Raw genomic sequence first — 15,098 nt, 5'->3', positions numbered from 1 at the left:
GCAAAGCTTAGCCTGTGCTCTTCCCAGCATTGCTGGTCGACCAAGGCGGCACATCTCTGTGTGTTGAGCTGCCTCCGTTTCTAGAGATAGGCGAGGCTAGCTCGAGTCAATGCAGCAGGTCGTGGACGAGCTTTTCTCTTCCGCGTAGAAACGAGAAACGTCGAAAGACTTGTGGTCTACTGTAGATAGTATTACGGGCTAGATCGTAGTGGCACGGTATCGTGTATTAAGGTAAGAATGGGGTTGAGGTGAGTTTGGGGCAGGCAGGAGGCGGGAAATGGTTCGAGTCGGAGGAAGATGGTTGTTGTTCGTGAGCGACGGGACACGATTGCTCGTGACGGCTGTTACAAGATGCGTCAGTTCTCATTCAGCTGAAGAACAAGGTTCAGGTCTAGACGGACCGTCTCGCGTCAGATCGAGCGAACGTTGAAACGCAGAAGGAACAAGAGTATGGCCTTGATTCATTTCGAGCATTGTGATAATCAGCGGCGATTTGCGTTCGATAGATAGGAAAGGGCTCACCGTTCACCCGTGTGTAGTCTCGCGTGTCGATCCCGGTCGTATTTTGGATCCGTAGCGTAATCGCAAAAGTGACATTGAAACGCTTTTGGCGACGAGGTTGACTGTTGAAAGGTCAACTGTGCTTCCGAAACGACAGAGAGTGATCTCGCTTGACGTTCGGGTACGAAATAAGGGGAAGAGTGTCGACGAGAGGGGAGGGCAGACATGCTCGACGAAGAGCGATGACGAAGATGAGGAGGAGGCCGTTCGGTAGGAGGTCTCGATGGTTGGTTCGGATCGAGAGTAACGGGGATAGTGCCGAGAGAGTACCGTCGAAGGTCGTCGAAGTCGGGAGGGACGAGGGGAGACATCGGTTGAGTCGGACGCGAAGGAGCGGGAGCAGGAACGAGAGTGGCCGAGGGCCCATAGGGTATGACAGCAGGATGGTGCGAGGACTGATCTGGCGTGGAATGAAGGTTGTTGTACGGCGAGGAAATGAAGGACGGCAAACGAGGGGGAGAAGGTTGTGGTGGAAAGAGTTGTGGCGGGAACTGGTCTCTGAAACTCGGTAGGCGTAGTGGAGCGGGTGATTGAAGATCGTTCTTTGGTTGATCGGACTGGCTTGACGAGTTGCACATCTTCTGAATAGAAATGAGCTCGTGGTCAGCGAAACAAGATCACCTCAAAGCTGACGAGCAGCAATCTCGCATTGAGCCTATCCGCCACTGCGATCGAGTCGAAAGAAGATATGAAGACTCACTGTACGATCGACCTCAGTGCCTCAAAGGAGTACGAAGGCGAAGGAAGGTTTGAGGCGACGCGGAGATGTGTTCGAGCGGCAGCCAAAGGCGGTACATCTGAGTGAATGAGTGATGAGAGAGGTCTCGATGTTCTCTAGCATGGGGAATTGAGGAGATTGTGGAATGACTGGGCGGGAGAGGAAGCGGAAGAGAGAGCAACAGCAGATCGCGAGTTGGGAGTTGGTTCCTCACGCGGGCTGTGCCTCAACTCAAGTCACGCCCCCGACCTTTTTCTAGTCATTCAGGTTCGTGCTGTCTATCAGTGACTTGGCCATGACTGGCATTCCCCGCACTCCTCCAGGTTGGTCTTGATCCCGTTGTTCTCTCGTTCACTCGACCTCATCGGGCGATTACCGAGCAGATACATCAGACTCCAGAGCTACGCCTCCTCCGCAAGGGCTTGATTCGATCGGATCAATGGACGAAGCGAGATGGGACAACTTGGAGCCGGATTTGAGGGGAAGTGAACGAAGCGATGATCGAAGCTGTACCTCACGGGAGCGAGGGTAGACGAGCCGAGTGGGTCTGTAACGCTGATCGATCTAGTCAGCTCAAACCAGGTTAGCGATGCGGTGAGAAGTTGATTCAATCGTTTAGATCCCTCCTCTTCTCGTTACGAGGCCAAGAGAGCGCATCGTTTTCCGTTCAGTATCTCGTAATACAAGTCCTATAGCCGCTCACTTCGCCGAGTGCTCTGTGAAGAGGTCCCTTGTTGAATGCTTGAAGCGAGTTGAATGGTTCTTCCTTGTGACCCTCCTTCGGGGTACAGCTGGCCCTTGCCAATGAGTAGCGATCCACTATCCTTCCGCATCCCGACAGATCCGGTAAACGGAATGCCCCTTGCTTGTGTAGCCTCATGAAATCGATTGTTTTCGTTGAAGGAGTCCCCACTTGAGTCGTGACCCTCCTTGCGCGACTGTCCGCGCTGCTGAAGCATGGCGTAAGACTCACAGAAAGTATGAAGCATGTTCGAGCAAGGTTGAGAGCTTTCGAGGCAGTGAGCAGCGAGATCAGAGGGAGAAGAATAGCGAAGAGATGAAAGGCTCGTGAGATCGGTAGTGCCGATTTGGCGGCGTATTGACGAGCTCACTGTTATCGAAAGGCGGTTGGCGATGTATCGTGCTAGCGAGGCAGGCGGAAAGAGTCAAGAGAGAGGAGAGCGACGGAGAAAGAAGAGCAAGGCAGATCGCGGAGGGTCAATGATTCGGAGGGCAGCGCAAAATAGCTGATCCGTGTGGAGTCAGTGCGACAATCTCCGAGCAGTCATCTCCGAAAATCGAGCAAAGCCGATGGTCGAACGAATCGAAGCAGCAGCTCGAAAGGGAAGAAATTGATGGATTCGAAATGAGAGGCAGCCTCCAAGCGAGATGACACTGCCGGAACAAGGTAGTAGCATGATGTTATAGTAACGGAGCAGTAGGTGGAGCTGGAAAGTGAGGCAGTTGAGGCTAAATGAAAGACACTGAGCGAAGCGAAGGAGCAAACGAATCCAGCTCGTTTGTTTTGTCGTGCTCTCCGAGCTAGATTTCCCGATCGGTCTCCCCCAACACCTCCACGTCGACACATCCAATCTCAACGTCGAAGTAGAAAGTTGGCTGGGTCCAGTCGAAGAGCGAAAAGCACAAGGGCGAACTGAGGGTTTAAAGAATAGGGCGGTTAGAATGACTCTATGTCGAGTGACTGTAGTAAAGGGAGATTTCAGACTTGATAACATAATGTAGGCATGGCTCAAGTGATGGTCTGCGAGAAATCTGTCGAGATGTCAGCTCGAACCAATCTCAAAACGACCTCGATTGCTCTTCCTCTCCGCCTCCCGTCCGTTCCATACCCATTGTACCTCAAGGAATTTACACTTACTTGATTGCACCCGATTCCCCGTATCTGCACCCCGGTTGAGACATCACTGCAGCCCAACCCGCTCTCCGTCCGCGACGAACGCCCAAACAACTGGCCCACCGCTAACCTCCCGCCTTGTAGTTCGAAGCCTATGTATCTGCCTGGAATGAGAACGTAGATCAGGGGCGGCGACAAACTCAAGTGCGAGGTCGCCGATAAGGAACGCACCGACTCCCCAAATCCGCTCCTCCCTCGCTGCCCTACCGCTGCTTCTCGATTGTCCGACCCCTACATACAGTCTGCCTTCGCCTGAGTGCTTGTCGTGATCGATAGATATCCTGCGTTCGTTCGACCGCTCGTCACCGCCTCCCGAAGAATCGGTTCCTTGAAGAGGTCTGTGTGTTTCGATCTCCTTTCTCCGTTCGTCCTTCAAAACCTTATCGGTGAATGGGACAAAGTGGAGGTAGACCAACGTGGGCAGTTCAAATGAAGAACAAGCGGAAGAAAGATCACGTTGTCTCGCTGTTCTCCAGATCTGGCAAACTCAAGCACGGCGAGCTGTCCGCAAGTGTTGTCAGGTGGCGAAGAAAAGGAAGCTGACCATCAATTGCTCTCGGTGGCTTCGACTCTCGTCGGGGCCTGGGACGGCAATAGAACGAGAAAGAACGAGAAAAGGCCAGCATTTCCCTTCAGAACGGAGCTAAGTACGGAGAGCGGAGATCAAGACTAGTAGGAACAGAGGTAAGGAGGGATACAAAGTGTACGGATTGGGGTGAGGGAGAGGCGAAAGTCGTTGTTTAACGCCGAGATTTGCATCGGTTCTCGTGGTTTCTGCGAATGAAGTGAATGAAATGGGATCAGCTTGACCTTGACAGACTCTTGCGCGGATGAGACCGAGAGGCGTACTCGCAGATATCTCGACGAATGAAGCCCTTGCTGCAAATGCGACAAACGAAAGGCCTGCGTGCAGCGACGAAGGAGTCAGTTCCAAAACTGGTCAAGAATACCCTCATTATGTTCACACGGAGAGGGTGATAGTGAAAAGGCTTACCGTTCTCCAGAGTGAATGCAGAGATGACGAGTCAAATCGTTGAGGCGGATGAATGACTTTGGGCACTGAGGACACTGATTGCGTCCATTCGTTTCCTTACGAGATGCAGATCGACTGAAGAGAGCGCCGAATCCTCCAACACGAGGCGGTGGGGAAGAAGAGGTAGAACTCGCGATCGACAATGGTGGAGAAGGAGGAACGGGCGATGAATAGGAAGAGAGTTGGCGCGAGGAGTTGGAAGCGGTAGTGCGAGTGAGTGGTTGTTTCCGATAGGGTACAGGAACTTGACGAGGGCAGGAGGAGTTGTAGAACGAGCGAGGGTTGTAGGAGTTTTTGCGAGGGAGAAAATAGTGCGGAGAAGAAGAGGGTACCGCTTTCAAACCAGCTTGTGAACGATAACGACGGTCGCCGAAGGTCTTCTTGTCTCGAGAGGTACTCCTGCCGCTAGTCCTCGGAGAGTCAGGAGGAGTCTCGGAAAGGGAAAGGGGGATGTAAGGGACGACGACCGTTGCGTGCGTTCGAGTGACCGGGGCCGGGGAGATGGACAGTTCTGAACGAGTCGATGGACTGGCGTATTGTAGAGCTTGTAGTGGATCACCTATCTCGTCGACTGGTGGAGTTGGTAGAGGAGAGGGAGGGAGGGAGAAAGTTGAGCTGGAAAAGGTGAGGAAGTCGCAAGCGAAATCTCTGCCTTTCCCGCTGTCAGCGACCATGAAGAGCTCCCGACAGCTTGGAAGCGTTACATTTTGCTTCGCCTCCGTAAGCATCGGTGGTTCACGAGTCGGAGTCATCGCGGAAGCTGTGTGAGGAGGTTGAAGTGTTTAGTCAGCCCTGATAGAATGGCGACGAGATGACACGTGCTAGACTGTGGACTCACCTTCAAGGAGAGACTAGCTCGACCCCAGACTCTACAAAGAGGAAAAAGACACGAGAGAAGAAGCGATGTCCTCGACTTTGATAGGGTCCGTCCTCCTCTTGATTTGATGGAAAGTCCGGCGGACATCTCGCCGTATCACCGGAGAAGCGATTCGTGCGAGACCTGCCGCACAGACAGGGACGTTCCGATAGTGTCTGTGCGCCTTATCGAGACGAATCGTGGGAAAGGACTCGGGCCGTTTCAGTGATCTCGACCTGAATCGCGTTCTTTCTTCTTCCTCGAGGTTCACGGATCTTGGTACTCAGTGATGGATAGGTAAGGCGAACAGGGCGAAGGTGAAAGAGCGGGATGTCAAGGCATCTGGTCGAAAGATTCGAATTGTGTTCGGACCCTAGAACCTCCACCGCTCTGTTCACTTCGATCGCTTACGATGGATTGATCGGCCTCCCCTTCGCACGTTGCGGCATCGAAGGGCGACTCGTCGATTGGAGCGAATGGAAGCGAAATGCTCACTTGTGATAACCCTGCAGAGAAGGAGTGCAACGATCAGGGAGTAGGGTCTACCGACCTGAAGCAGAGCTCGCGGAACATAGTCTTGCGCGTCCACCGGTCCACTGGAGCGATGATTCGGAGGATAGACCTATCGAATCCGCTCCACGGATCCGAGACGCAGACACCCTCTGAGGGAGCGGCGAGTGGTGGCGAAGACAATGAAGCATTTTGTCGGATTCTGAAGTGTCCGGCGGCAGCGGAAGCGAGCGAAGATTGAGGCTGAGAGTCGAATTCAGATGAAGGAGGGAACTCGAGCGAGCGGAGGTTTAAGAGCGACTTTGAAGCTCGTCTGGGATGACTGGTGAGCTCGTTGTAGCCTAGGCCAGGCGGACGCTGAGTCGTGTGGAAGCGGTCAGGCGAGATGAGGGGAGAAAGGAGAAAAGCTCTGACGGATCCTCTTTCATGAGTTTCGCACTGCATGACTTCCAGAGTTTGCTCAGGAGCATTCTGCAGTCTAGATTCTGTCAGTAACAGTCCAGATGTATTATGGGACCGCAACACGCCGAATATCCAAGGCAACAGCGACGTAGGGGATTTCCCGAAAGTATGGGTTGCGAGTCTTAGGAGACCTCAAGCATTTCCGACAAAGAAGAGCGTATACACAACACGGAGACAAGACAGATAAATTAGTCCGCAACCTCCAGTCGCCCTATCGCTCTCAACACTGTTTCCACCAGGTCGCAAACTGAGCCGCCCCTTCGAATTCTCCCTGTTCTTCCTCTTCCACCTTCTGCTTCACTACTTTGCTCCGTGACTTGGTAGGTTTCCTTACTTCCGACTTGGTCGATCCATTCCCATCTTCGACTAGATCGCCTAGTATAACCTTCAACACGGCTTGAGCGTTCTTCAAACTTTCCCATGCTTTCACTTCTTCGACCATTTCTTCCCTCTGCTTCTCGCTCAATACCCTTTGCCTCGAAAGCAGAGAAGAAGATGGCAACGTCCGAGACTTGCGTTCGGCGATGGGAGACGAAGGCGCGATCGAGTTGTTCGAGAAGAGGAGAGAATGTCGACGAGTCTTTCGAGGTGAAGGTACTGCTCTTGAGGGAGAACAGAACGCTGCCGTCGAGGTCGATGAAGCGGAAGGTGGTAGGGAAGGAGTTTTGAGTTTCTTCGAATCGAGAAGTTTCGTCGCGAGATAATGAAGCCACTATTAACGAGTGCCATCTCACCGTCAATATTACGGCCGATTTAAGTGAAGAAGAGAAGAGACTCACAAGTAGATTCGTGCGCGGATGGAACCCTTCCCAACCTCCTCCTTCTCGTTCGACGATAGTTCTCATTCCTCGATACACGTCGAACTGAATGTCTCCTTCTCCCTCGAACACGCATTCGTCCTCGAACGAGTCGAAGAGCACTGTGGGCTTGACGCTTGTCTTACTCTTCGATCGACTTCGGGTAAAGGAAACTGACGGTGTTGAGGGTTTGAGCATTCGCGAGAGGGTGAAATCGATCAGAGTAGCTTTGACGGTTGGCCCAAGAGGCAAGGAGGTTCTAGGGGTCGTCTTCTTCGGTGTTAGATGTAGTGAATCGAATCGCTCAGGCAGATCGAGGGCTGATGGAGGAGGAGCCGGTGCGATCAAGATATTGCCCCAGTGCAGATCTCGATGCTAATTATCGACAGACGAGGTCAGCTTGAAACCATACGACGACAAGAAGGAAGCATGACTCACCTCGAACTCGAGTTCCCTCTCAGCATTTCCCAATTGCTCGACAACTTGATCCCAAATCTCTCTCGCCTCCCTCCAGTTTCTCAACTTCCAACTCTCGAGATCCGTCCCGGCGTGATCGAGCAAGATAAGAGCGTAGAGTTGCGAAGAAGGTAGAACGTGAGGTCGGATCTGATCGTCGCAAGCCGGTTTCTGCTGTGACTTGAAGCGATCCCAGGCGGAGAGGAGCGAAGAAGGATAGGAACCTTGAACGAGGAAAGCCCTGAAAAAGCTTATACGTGAGTGAGGGCTCAGTATCGTTGAAGCGTCGGAAGACACTCGCCCTCTGAACCGAACGAAACCCTCTACCCTTCGATCCTCTCCTTCTCCTCCCAAACATTTACTGATCTCAATTTCTCGCTTGACTGCTTCCCAATCGCTCGAGAACGGTAATTCCTCCTCTCCCGTTTTCTCGTCATTCCCTTTCTTGATCGAAGCGATCGGAATAATCTTGACGACGATTTCTTTCCCTTCGATCGAAGTCGTCGAGAAGACCTCCGAGTAAGAAGCCTCGCCGACCTTGCGCCAGGGTTCATCCTCCGTAGATGGTGTCGAGAATGGAGCGAGAGGAGATTCGACGAACGAACTGAAATCGTAGGGTTTGAAAGCGTCTGGCGAAAGAGTCGAAGCGAGAAGGGGAGAGAGAATCGATGGGAATGGGAGAGACGAGAAGGAAGGTGTTCGTGATTCGGGTACTGGGGTTTCACCTTCCTGCTGTGTCAATTCCTCCTCCTCCTCCTCTCCCTCGTTCGTTGGCTCTTCCGCATCATGTTCGAGAATGAGAATTTCTTCCACTGGTTCCGCTTCTTTCTCCACGACAACGACGACATCACTCTCCTCTTCACTTTCGACAACCCTCGAATGCTTGACCTGTGTCCGCAGCGTTCCCGGGAAGACTTTCTTCTTCCTCAAGGGTACTCTAGGTTGTGCCGATCCTGAAGATTCTTCCGTCGAATCCAATACCAACACTACCGGTTTCTTCTTCGCTCCTCCTCCTCCTCTTATACTCGTGGTTGAATTTGTCTTGGCCGACGAAGCGCTCCTTGACGACGAACTAGAGACGTTTTCCTTGTTCTGCGAAGATTCTGAACGATTTCGATTTTTCGCAAGAGGTTTCCTCTTCTCGATCGGTACTGCTACTGATTTCTTCTTAATGATTTCTACCTCGCTCTCACTGTCACTGTCGCTCCATCCACCTGATTTGACGGGTTTACGATTGTTGTTTGTTGAAGAAGATTCTCCCAATGCGACTCGGACGTTGACGACGTTGCCTTTGTGTTTGCCATAGGTCTTAAATCGCTTCGTTGATGAACCTAGCATCGTCGAGTGTCGGGTGAGGGAGGAGGAAGAGGTCGAAGTTGAGTGATGAAGGGAAGAGTTCGAGGAGGGCGCGGGCTGCCTGATTTGACAATCTCGCTGTCGAATCGTGTTGTCCGTTGTCGGTGTCGTGCGTCGGATAGTAGGATATACGCAAAGGGAGAGAGTGTGCAAACTTTGAGTTTGTATTGCGCGAATTCCAATGAAGGAAGTTCATGAATAGAAAACCTAACTCATCTCGTTTCGCTTCACTACTCACTCCAACAATGATCCGACTACCTAGAACACTGCTGCAAGTCACAAGAGCAAGATATGCGTCTACTGTAGCCGAAGCGAGCACTTCTGCACCTACTCCTCCTCCCTTCTCCCAACCTTCCTCTGAATCCACTTCAACTCCTCCGTAAGCTCGCTCTGAAGTTCACGAGCCCGAGAAAAGTCTAATAGATTGTTCCACAGTACATCTACGCCTGTGCAAGAGTCAACACCAGCTTCCTCCGTCTCTTCATCTTCCTCATCTCCTTCCTCTTCCCTCCCTTCTACCAACTCTTCCGACTCTGAACTCTCTCCAGTATTCGGTCGACATGTGCCTCTACCACAAACCCACGGAGTTCACGTCGCAACCCTCCACCTCCGTTCCTACACCGATTCCGTCCCCGACCTCCAATTCTTCACATCGTTCGCGCTCCGTGCCGCGAAAGCACTCGGACTACCCACTTCCGGAGCCGTAGCTCTCCCTACTCGAACTTCTCTCTTCACGGTCCCTCGATCTCCTTTCGCCCACAAGAAATCTCAACAGAATTTCTGGAGGAAAGAACATAAACGAGCGATCAAAGTTTGGGATGGGAACGAAGAGATCGTTAATGCTTGGTTGGCTTACTTGAGGAAAGAAGCACTTGGGGGAGTCGGGATGAAGGCTCAGGTGTTTACGTATCGACCCGTTGGATGGGGTCAAGAATTAGGGAAGGATCAATTGACAGATGCAGAGGGTCAATTATCGGCTCAGGAAGACGAGTTGGTAGGAATGGTTGCGGGAGGAGATGGAGCCCAGGTCGAGAGTCTCGCGAAAGACTTAATGGGAGAATTGGAAGCGGAAGTTGAACAGTCGGAGCAAATCGAGGGAAGGAACGAGGGAGCGAGTGAACGCAGGGAGCTAGAAGAAGTTGATCAGAGAGAGGTAGAAGCAAAGGTTGAGACACCGAAAGAGGGAGGAGACAAGCAGTAATAGATCTTTCATAAAACGCAACTCGTAGCGAATTATTCCAAAATTATTCCATCTTTTTTTCTTGACTTCGCGACACCCTTGGTGTTCTCATTCGAGGTGATCGAGCACAATAGAGCGCTGTTAACGCAGAAAACAGCTTCTTCGTCTGAATGTCTTCGAAAATGCGTGTCATCCGGAGAAGATCGAATTTGGCTTTCCCTCGCCTTTATTCCCGACCGCTCTGCCATCCGACAGCCGCAGAATGGCTTCTCCGCCGATAAACCCAACAGCAGCTCCTCCGCAAGGTACACCTATGAACGGATCAGCTCCGGCACACGAGCAACATCAGCAAGTGGAAGGTGAGATTGAATCTCGATTGCTCTCCGCTCTCCACGAGTTGCGGACTGGATAGCTGACCTTACATCCGGTGCTACTGTATCGCGCAGCCCGAAGCGGTGTTCAACCAATGGCTCGACCAAGTTGTGAGCATTTGTTCTTTCTTTCTTCCTTTCGGCGAACCTGCATACATTCAACTGACCCGCTCTCCTCGCTTAGATCCGGGATTGACTTCTGCAGAAAAGAGTCTGTTCCCGAACTCGATGCCAGTTCGACAGACCCTCCCGAGCATTCATTCGTTCTCTCCGGCTCCCGCTCAACAAGCTCCTCCGCAATCCTCTGCTACTTCTCCCTATCCTCCTCCTTCCGCCGCGTCAGAACACAAACCTCTACAGCAACAGCAGAATAGATATAGCACGAGTGGTGAGTAAACGCTTCTGTCTCCTGAGTAGTATGACGGAATGGCTGATCCTCTTCCCCTCTCCCTTGCTCTTTCGGCCGATGTCATTCCCTCAGCTTCCCCGTATGGTGCAGCTTCGTTACCTCCAATCTCGGCACCTTCGAACCCTTCAGCGACTACTCCGACTCCACCAATCATTCCTCCCGCCGCTTCTCCTAAATTGACCGCTTCTTCTTCCTCTGCTACTCCCGTTCCTCATTCCGCCGGTTCACCTCCTCTGAGTCGACCTAACCTCCCCGGCCTCAATCAGATCTCACCCCGACTTTCTTCGGCAGCTCAACCAGCTCCTTCAAACGCTCAATCACAACAAGGAAGAGATGCGAATTCGCCGTTCGGAGCGAATGGTGCAGGAGCGAGGAGGAACCCGATGAGTGTCAGTTCAATGTTGAGTGGACCTCCTAGAGCTAGTGGGATCGCGGCTTTTACTCCTTCTTCAGCGGGACCTCCTCAACCTCCAGTTTTACCACCAATGGCATCGGCTCAGAACGATTCGACGGCTTCGAGGCAGGCAGCGGTAGGAAGGAACGGATCTCCTCAAGAGTCACCGGGAGGAGGAGGACAAGGAGGAACAGTTCGTTCGCCAATCTTGTCGAGACCGACCGCCTCAGGTTCGAATTTACCTTCGTTTCGACCTCCTTCGACTCACGAGCTCAAACCCGCGACCAAGGCACCTTCTCCAGCACTCGAGAAGAAAGAGGCCACTCCCTCAGCGACCCCTCAAGCTCAACCTTCGAAAACCGCTTATCCTTCCCTTCCGACTGCGTTCGCACGAGAAAGTCCTTACTCGACCGCTCCTCCTTCTGGTTCATCCACGACAGCTCCTCCTGCACCTCCTTCTCAGCCTCAACAAGCGAACAAAGCAGCTCCCGCTCAACCCTTCTTCCCGAATCTAGCCGGTTATCGACCTCCTCCCTTCCCTTCGAATCCTTCGACGAACTCCTCGAGTACTGCTAGTCGACCACCTCCTTACGGCTCGCCTGTCGGTGGGAGTTCTTCATCCTCTTCCGCCGCCAATCCGCCTCAACAAGGGAGCAGTTACCCTTGGCAAGCATCGTATGGAAATTCGGCTACTCAAGGATCTCCGAAACTCGAACATTCTCACTCACATCCCGCTCACTCCCACTCCCATTCACACTCTGGTCATTCTCACGCGAGTCACTCTCACTCGGGCCACACTCATTCGCATCCTCCTCCTTCGGCATCGACTTCTTCCGGTCATTCTCATCCGACTTCGACTTCGACGCATCAACATGCTCATTCTCACGGTGGAATCCCTCATTCGCATTCACACTCCCACTCGGGTCACACGAGGAGGCCTTCAGGAGCTGCGTCAATCGCTCATTCTCCTCAAGCGAATCGAACTCCCGGAGGAGGATTGGCTTCCGTCAAACCGAGTCCTGCATCGGTTCCGTCGACATCAACGTTGAACGGGAAGGGAACGAGTGGGTCCGGTGCGGGAGCAGGAGCGAGGTTCTCGAGTTTGATGGATGGACCTTATGGACAATCGATCAGAGAGAACGGACCCGGAATCATGAACAAACAACCTCCTCCTTCCGCTTCTTCTTCCTCGACAACTACCCTCAATGGCGCTTCACATCATCACCATCACCATCAACAAGCTTCTGCTCCGCAGCCGCCTCAAAAGAGAAGACGATCTGAAACTCAATCCTCGATTGCTCCGAACCTTCAACCGACAACGACTAAACAAGCGAGAACTGTTCCTGCCGTTCCTTCGGCTCCTGCACCTCCCCTTCCTCCTCCGTTCACTCACACCGATTTGAGATTAGCGACGATTCGACCTCCTCTCGTTTCGATCGACAATTCCGCCGTCGACAAATACCTCTCGAAATTAACGAACGAGTTTACACAACGAGGCCAACCTCGACCTTTCGCCGGTCGAAAAATATACGACCCTTACTGCTCGCCTGCTTCATTGCTCGATGGTGCGACCCTCCGAACCTGCGTCGGAGGAAGCGTTCAACTCGTGATCCCTACTTCCTTACTCCTCGATCCACCAACGAGTTCCTCCAACGGTTTAATGACAACGACTCCACTAATTCGATCGAGTTGTTCCGTCCCTCCTATCTCTCCACCTCCAATCGCTCTCTCCTACGGCCCACCTTCAGAATACACTGGTTCTCCATTACCTCAAACTTCTCACACGACTCCTTTATCCCTCCCACCTCATTTGTTCGATTTACCTTTTCTGAAAACTCGTCAAATCTGGGGTACGGACATTTACACGGACGATTCGGACGTTTTAGGAATGTTGGTACATAGTGGTTGGGTGAGGTTGGCGAGGAGGGAAAGGAAATTGAGAGCTGGAGAGAAAGGGGCTGGGGAAGAAGCGATTAGGAGAGCGAAGGAACGGATCGAAGGGCCGGAGAAGAAGAGGAAGAAAGTTAGTAGAGTCGTCAATGAGGTTGCTCAACATCCTTCTGCCGCCGAGGGAACGAAGACTAAGGAGAACGAGGAGGAGGAAGATACCCCGACCCCTCCGCCGAAGAATTTGTTGGTTACTTTGGGGATTGTGCCCGCGTTGGTGAGGTATCAGGGAATGGAGAGAGGTGGACTTAGGAGTCGGAATTGGGGTAACGGGCACGATGGAGTTAGTTTGAAGGTTGAAGCCGTCGAACCTTTCAACGTAAGTATACGAACACACTCTATTTCTCTCTTCGCGCATGTATGTTGATCCTTTGACCTCGTACAGGACACTCCCGTCGACCATGGTCGCAAGTCGCTGCGAACAAACGCTTCAATCACGTCTCACCAACTCTCGTTCGATCGAAAACTCGCTACGAACCCATTCCCAAACTCTTTCCTCCCTCCTCTTGCCACCTCCGTTTCTTCTCTCCTCCTCGACGGCGGTGAAGATGGTTCAGAAGAGGTCATTGAAGATATCCCGATTTATCCTCGATTGAATCGACCTAAACGGTTTAAAATCGACCATTCGACTCTCGAGCAGGAAGGGGAGAATCACCTTGAGGTGACGGATACGTTCGTGTTGGATTTCAAGACGGGGACAGGGAGATTCGTTGGACTGGAGAGAGAGGAGGAAGAGGGATTGGGACGGCGGATAGGGGAAGATAGAATGGAGATAGAGGTTTGATTTCGAAGGGAGGACGTAGTAGGTTTACGATATCATGAAGTAAGAACCGATTGAGCACATACAGAGATTCTGGAAGATAGAAAGACGAGAACATCGCTCGGTTGGCTCAAGCTCGAGCGTTCTAAAACTCAAGCTTGTGTGATCGCGAGCGTCTCTTAGCGCCGCGCGTACATATGTGTTTTGCTGCCTACTGCTGCTCCTGTCACCTCTGCCAGCTCACCATATCGCGCAACTCTGACGAAATTTTGAGAGTCGAACCTCCACTCTCGTGTGCTGTCTCTCCCTCTCTGTCATCACTCAATCAAACCAACTCTCACTATGCCCGATCACGTTGAACCTCCTCACGCTACCGGTCTAGCCGCCAAAACAGTTGAGAAACATCAAGCGGAGAACTCTCTCGTCTTTCACTCTGTACGTCTCCTCACCTATCCAGCCTCGCGACCTTAGCTGACTCTCAGGCATGCTCACTCTCGACTAGGGATGGTTCTGCGTGAGTGTCCTGCCCCCTTCTTCCTCTCTCTCTCCCCACTTCGGCCTTGCTGACGAAATCGTTCTACAGCCCTTCGTTCAACGTGTATGGATCGCCTTAGAGGAAAGGGGAATCCCTTACCAATACAACGAGATCAACCCTTACAAGAAAGAACCACATTTCCTGAAAATCAATCCGAAAGGTTCGCTTTTCTTCTTCAGGATTCGAGCTTCGTTTCGCAAGCTGACATGCTCGCGATACTTGCGAACAGGTCTCGTCCCCGCACTCGAACACGACGGGAAAGCTCTCTACGAATCCCTCGTCCTACTCGAATACCTCGAAGACGCGTTCCCTCAAAATCCACTTCGTTCTTCAGATCATTACGAAAACGGTCGAGTACGACTCGCGGCAGCTCAAGTTTCGAACGTTCTCGTACCGGCTTATTACAAACTCCTTCAGGCTCAAGGGGAGGAAGCTCAGAAGGAAGCGAAAGAAGGATTCGTGAAAGCGTTCAAAGACGTAGAGGAGAACTGGTTCGTGAAAGGACAAGGAGAGTGGGCTAGAGGGGAGAAGTTCGGAATCTTGGATGCAGTGATTGCTCCTTGGATCGTCCGGCTGGACGTCCTTATCGACCACAGGAACTTCAAGGTTGAGGAATTGGGGAAAGATCTAGAGGCGTACGTTGAAAGGATTTTGGACCGGGATAGCATCAAGGCAACGGTTAGCGACAAGGAGGCGTATACTCAGATCTATCAGAGGTACCTCACGAACACTGCCGAGTCTGAAGTTGCTAAAGCGACGCGAGGAGGAACTTGGCTCAAGTGAGGTGAATAATCATGTTTCTCTCTCTCTTTTTGATTTGTTGTGTTTTCTCTTTCGA

The 15,098-nt window shown here is 52.2% G+C and overlaps 5 protein-coding genes across 5 annotated transcripts; 3 read left to right on the top strand and 2 right to left on the bottom strand.

Annotated features, from left to right (window-relative positions):
* Nucleotides 1-226: 226 nt before the first annotated feature.
* Nucleotides 227-872, bottom strand: JCM6883_006995 (uncharacterized protein; the record flags this gene model as incomplete). Its single annotated transcript, XM_076629493.1, has 3 exons — nucleotides 227-341; nucleotides 402-455; nucleotides 523-872. The coding sequence occupies 3 exons, from the start codon at nucleotides 870-872 to the stop codon at nucleotides 227-229; spliced, it is 519 nt and encodes a 172-aa protein (XP_076490615.1).
* A 5,403-nt stretch (nucleotides 873-6,275) lies between these two features.
* JCM6883_006994 (uncharacterized protein) lies at nucleotides 6,276-8,646 on the bottom strand (the record flags this gene model as incomplete). Its single annotated transcript, XM_076629492.1, has 4 exons — nucleotides 6,276-6,767; nucleotides 6,835-7,227; nucleotides 7,291-7,549; nucleotides 7,610-8,646. The coding sequence occupies 4 exons, from the start codon at nucleotides 8,644-8,646 to the stop codon at nucleotides 6,276-6,278; spliced, it is 2,181 nt and encodes a 726-aa protein (XP_076490614.1).
* A 263-nt stretch (nucleotides 8,647-8,909) lies between these two features.
* On the top strand, nucleotides 8,910-9,865 carry RSM10 (mitochondrial 37S ribosomal protein uS10m RSM10; the record flags this gene model as incomplete). Its single annotated transcript, XM_076629491.1, has 2 exons — nucleotides 8,910-9,043; nucleotides 9,100-9,865. The coding sequence occupies 2 exons, from the start codon at nucleotides 8,910-8,912 to the stop codon at nucleotides 9,863-9,865; spliced, it is 900 nt and encodes a 299-aa protein (XP_076490613.1).
* Nucleotides 9,866-10,106: 241 nt separating this feature from the next.
* Nucleotides 10,107-13,749, top strand: JCM6883_006992 (uncharacterized protein; the record flags this gene model as incomplete). Its single annotated transcript, XM_076629490.1, has 5 exons — nucleotides 10,107-10,203; nucleotides 10,291-10,326; nucleotides 10,400-10,603; nucleotides 10,697-13,284; nucleotides 13,351-13,749. The coding sequence occupies 5 exons, from the start codon at nucleotides 10,107-10,109 to the stop codon at nucleotides 13,747-13,749; spliced, it is 3,324 nt and encodes a 1,107-aa protein (XP_076490612.1).
* Nucleotides 13,750-14,067: 318 nt separating this feature from the next.
* On the top strand, nucleotides 14,068-15,043 carry JCM6883_006991 (glutathione S-transferase family protein; the record flags this gene model as incomplete). Its single annotated transcript, XM_076629489.1, has 4 exons — nucleotides 14,068-14,160; nucleotides 14,228-14,239; nucleotides 14,309-14,420; nucleotides 14,490-15,043. 4 exons carry the CDS (start codon nucleotides 14,068-14,070, stop codon nucleotides 15,041-15,043), a joined length of 771 nt encoding a protein of 256 aa, XP_076490611.1.
* Nucleotides 15,044-15,098: the final 55 nt, after the last annotated feature.

This window comes from Sporobolomyces salmoneus (assembly GCF_050403485.1).
Source record: "Sporobolomyces salmoneus JCM6883 DNA, S_salmoneus_JCM6883_v1_ctg5, whole genome shotgun sequence".
NCBI classification, from domain to species: domain Eukaryota; kingdom Fungi; phylum Basidiomycota; class Microbotryomycetes; order Sporidiobolales; family Sporidiobolaceae; genus Sporobolomyces; species Sporobolomyces salmoneus.
This window is presented reverse-complemented; position numbering and strand designations above follow the sequence as displayed.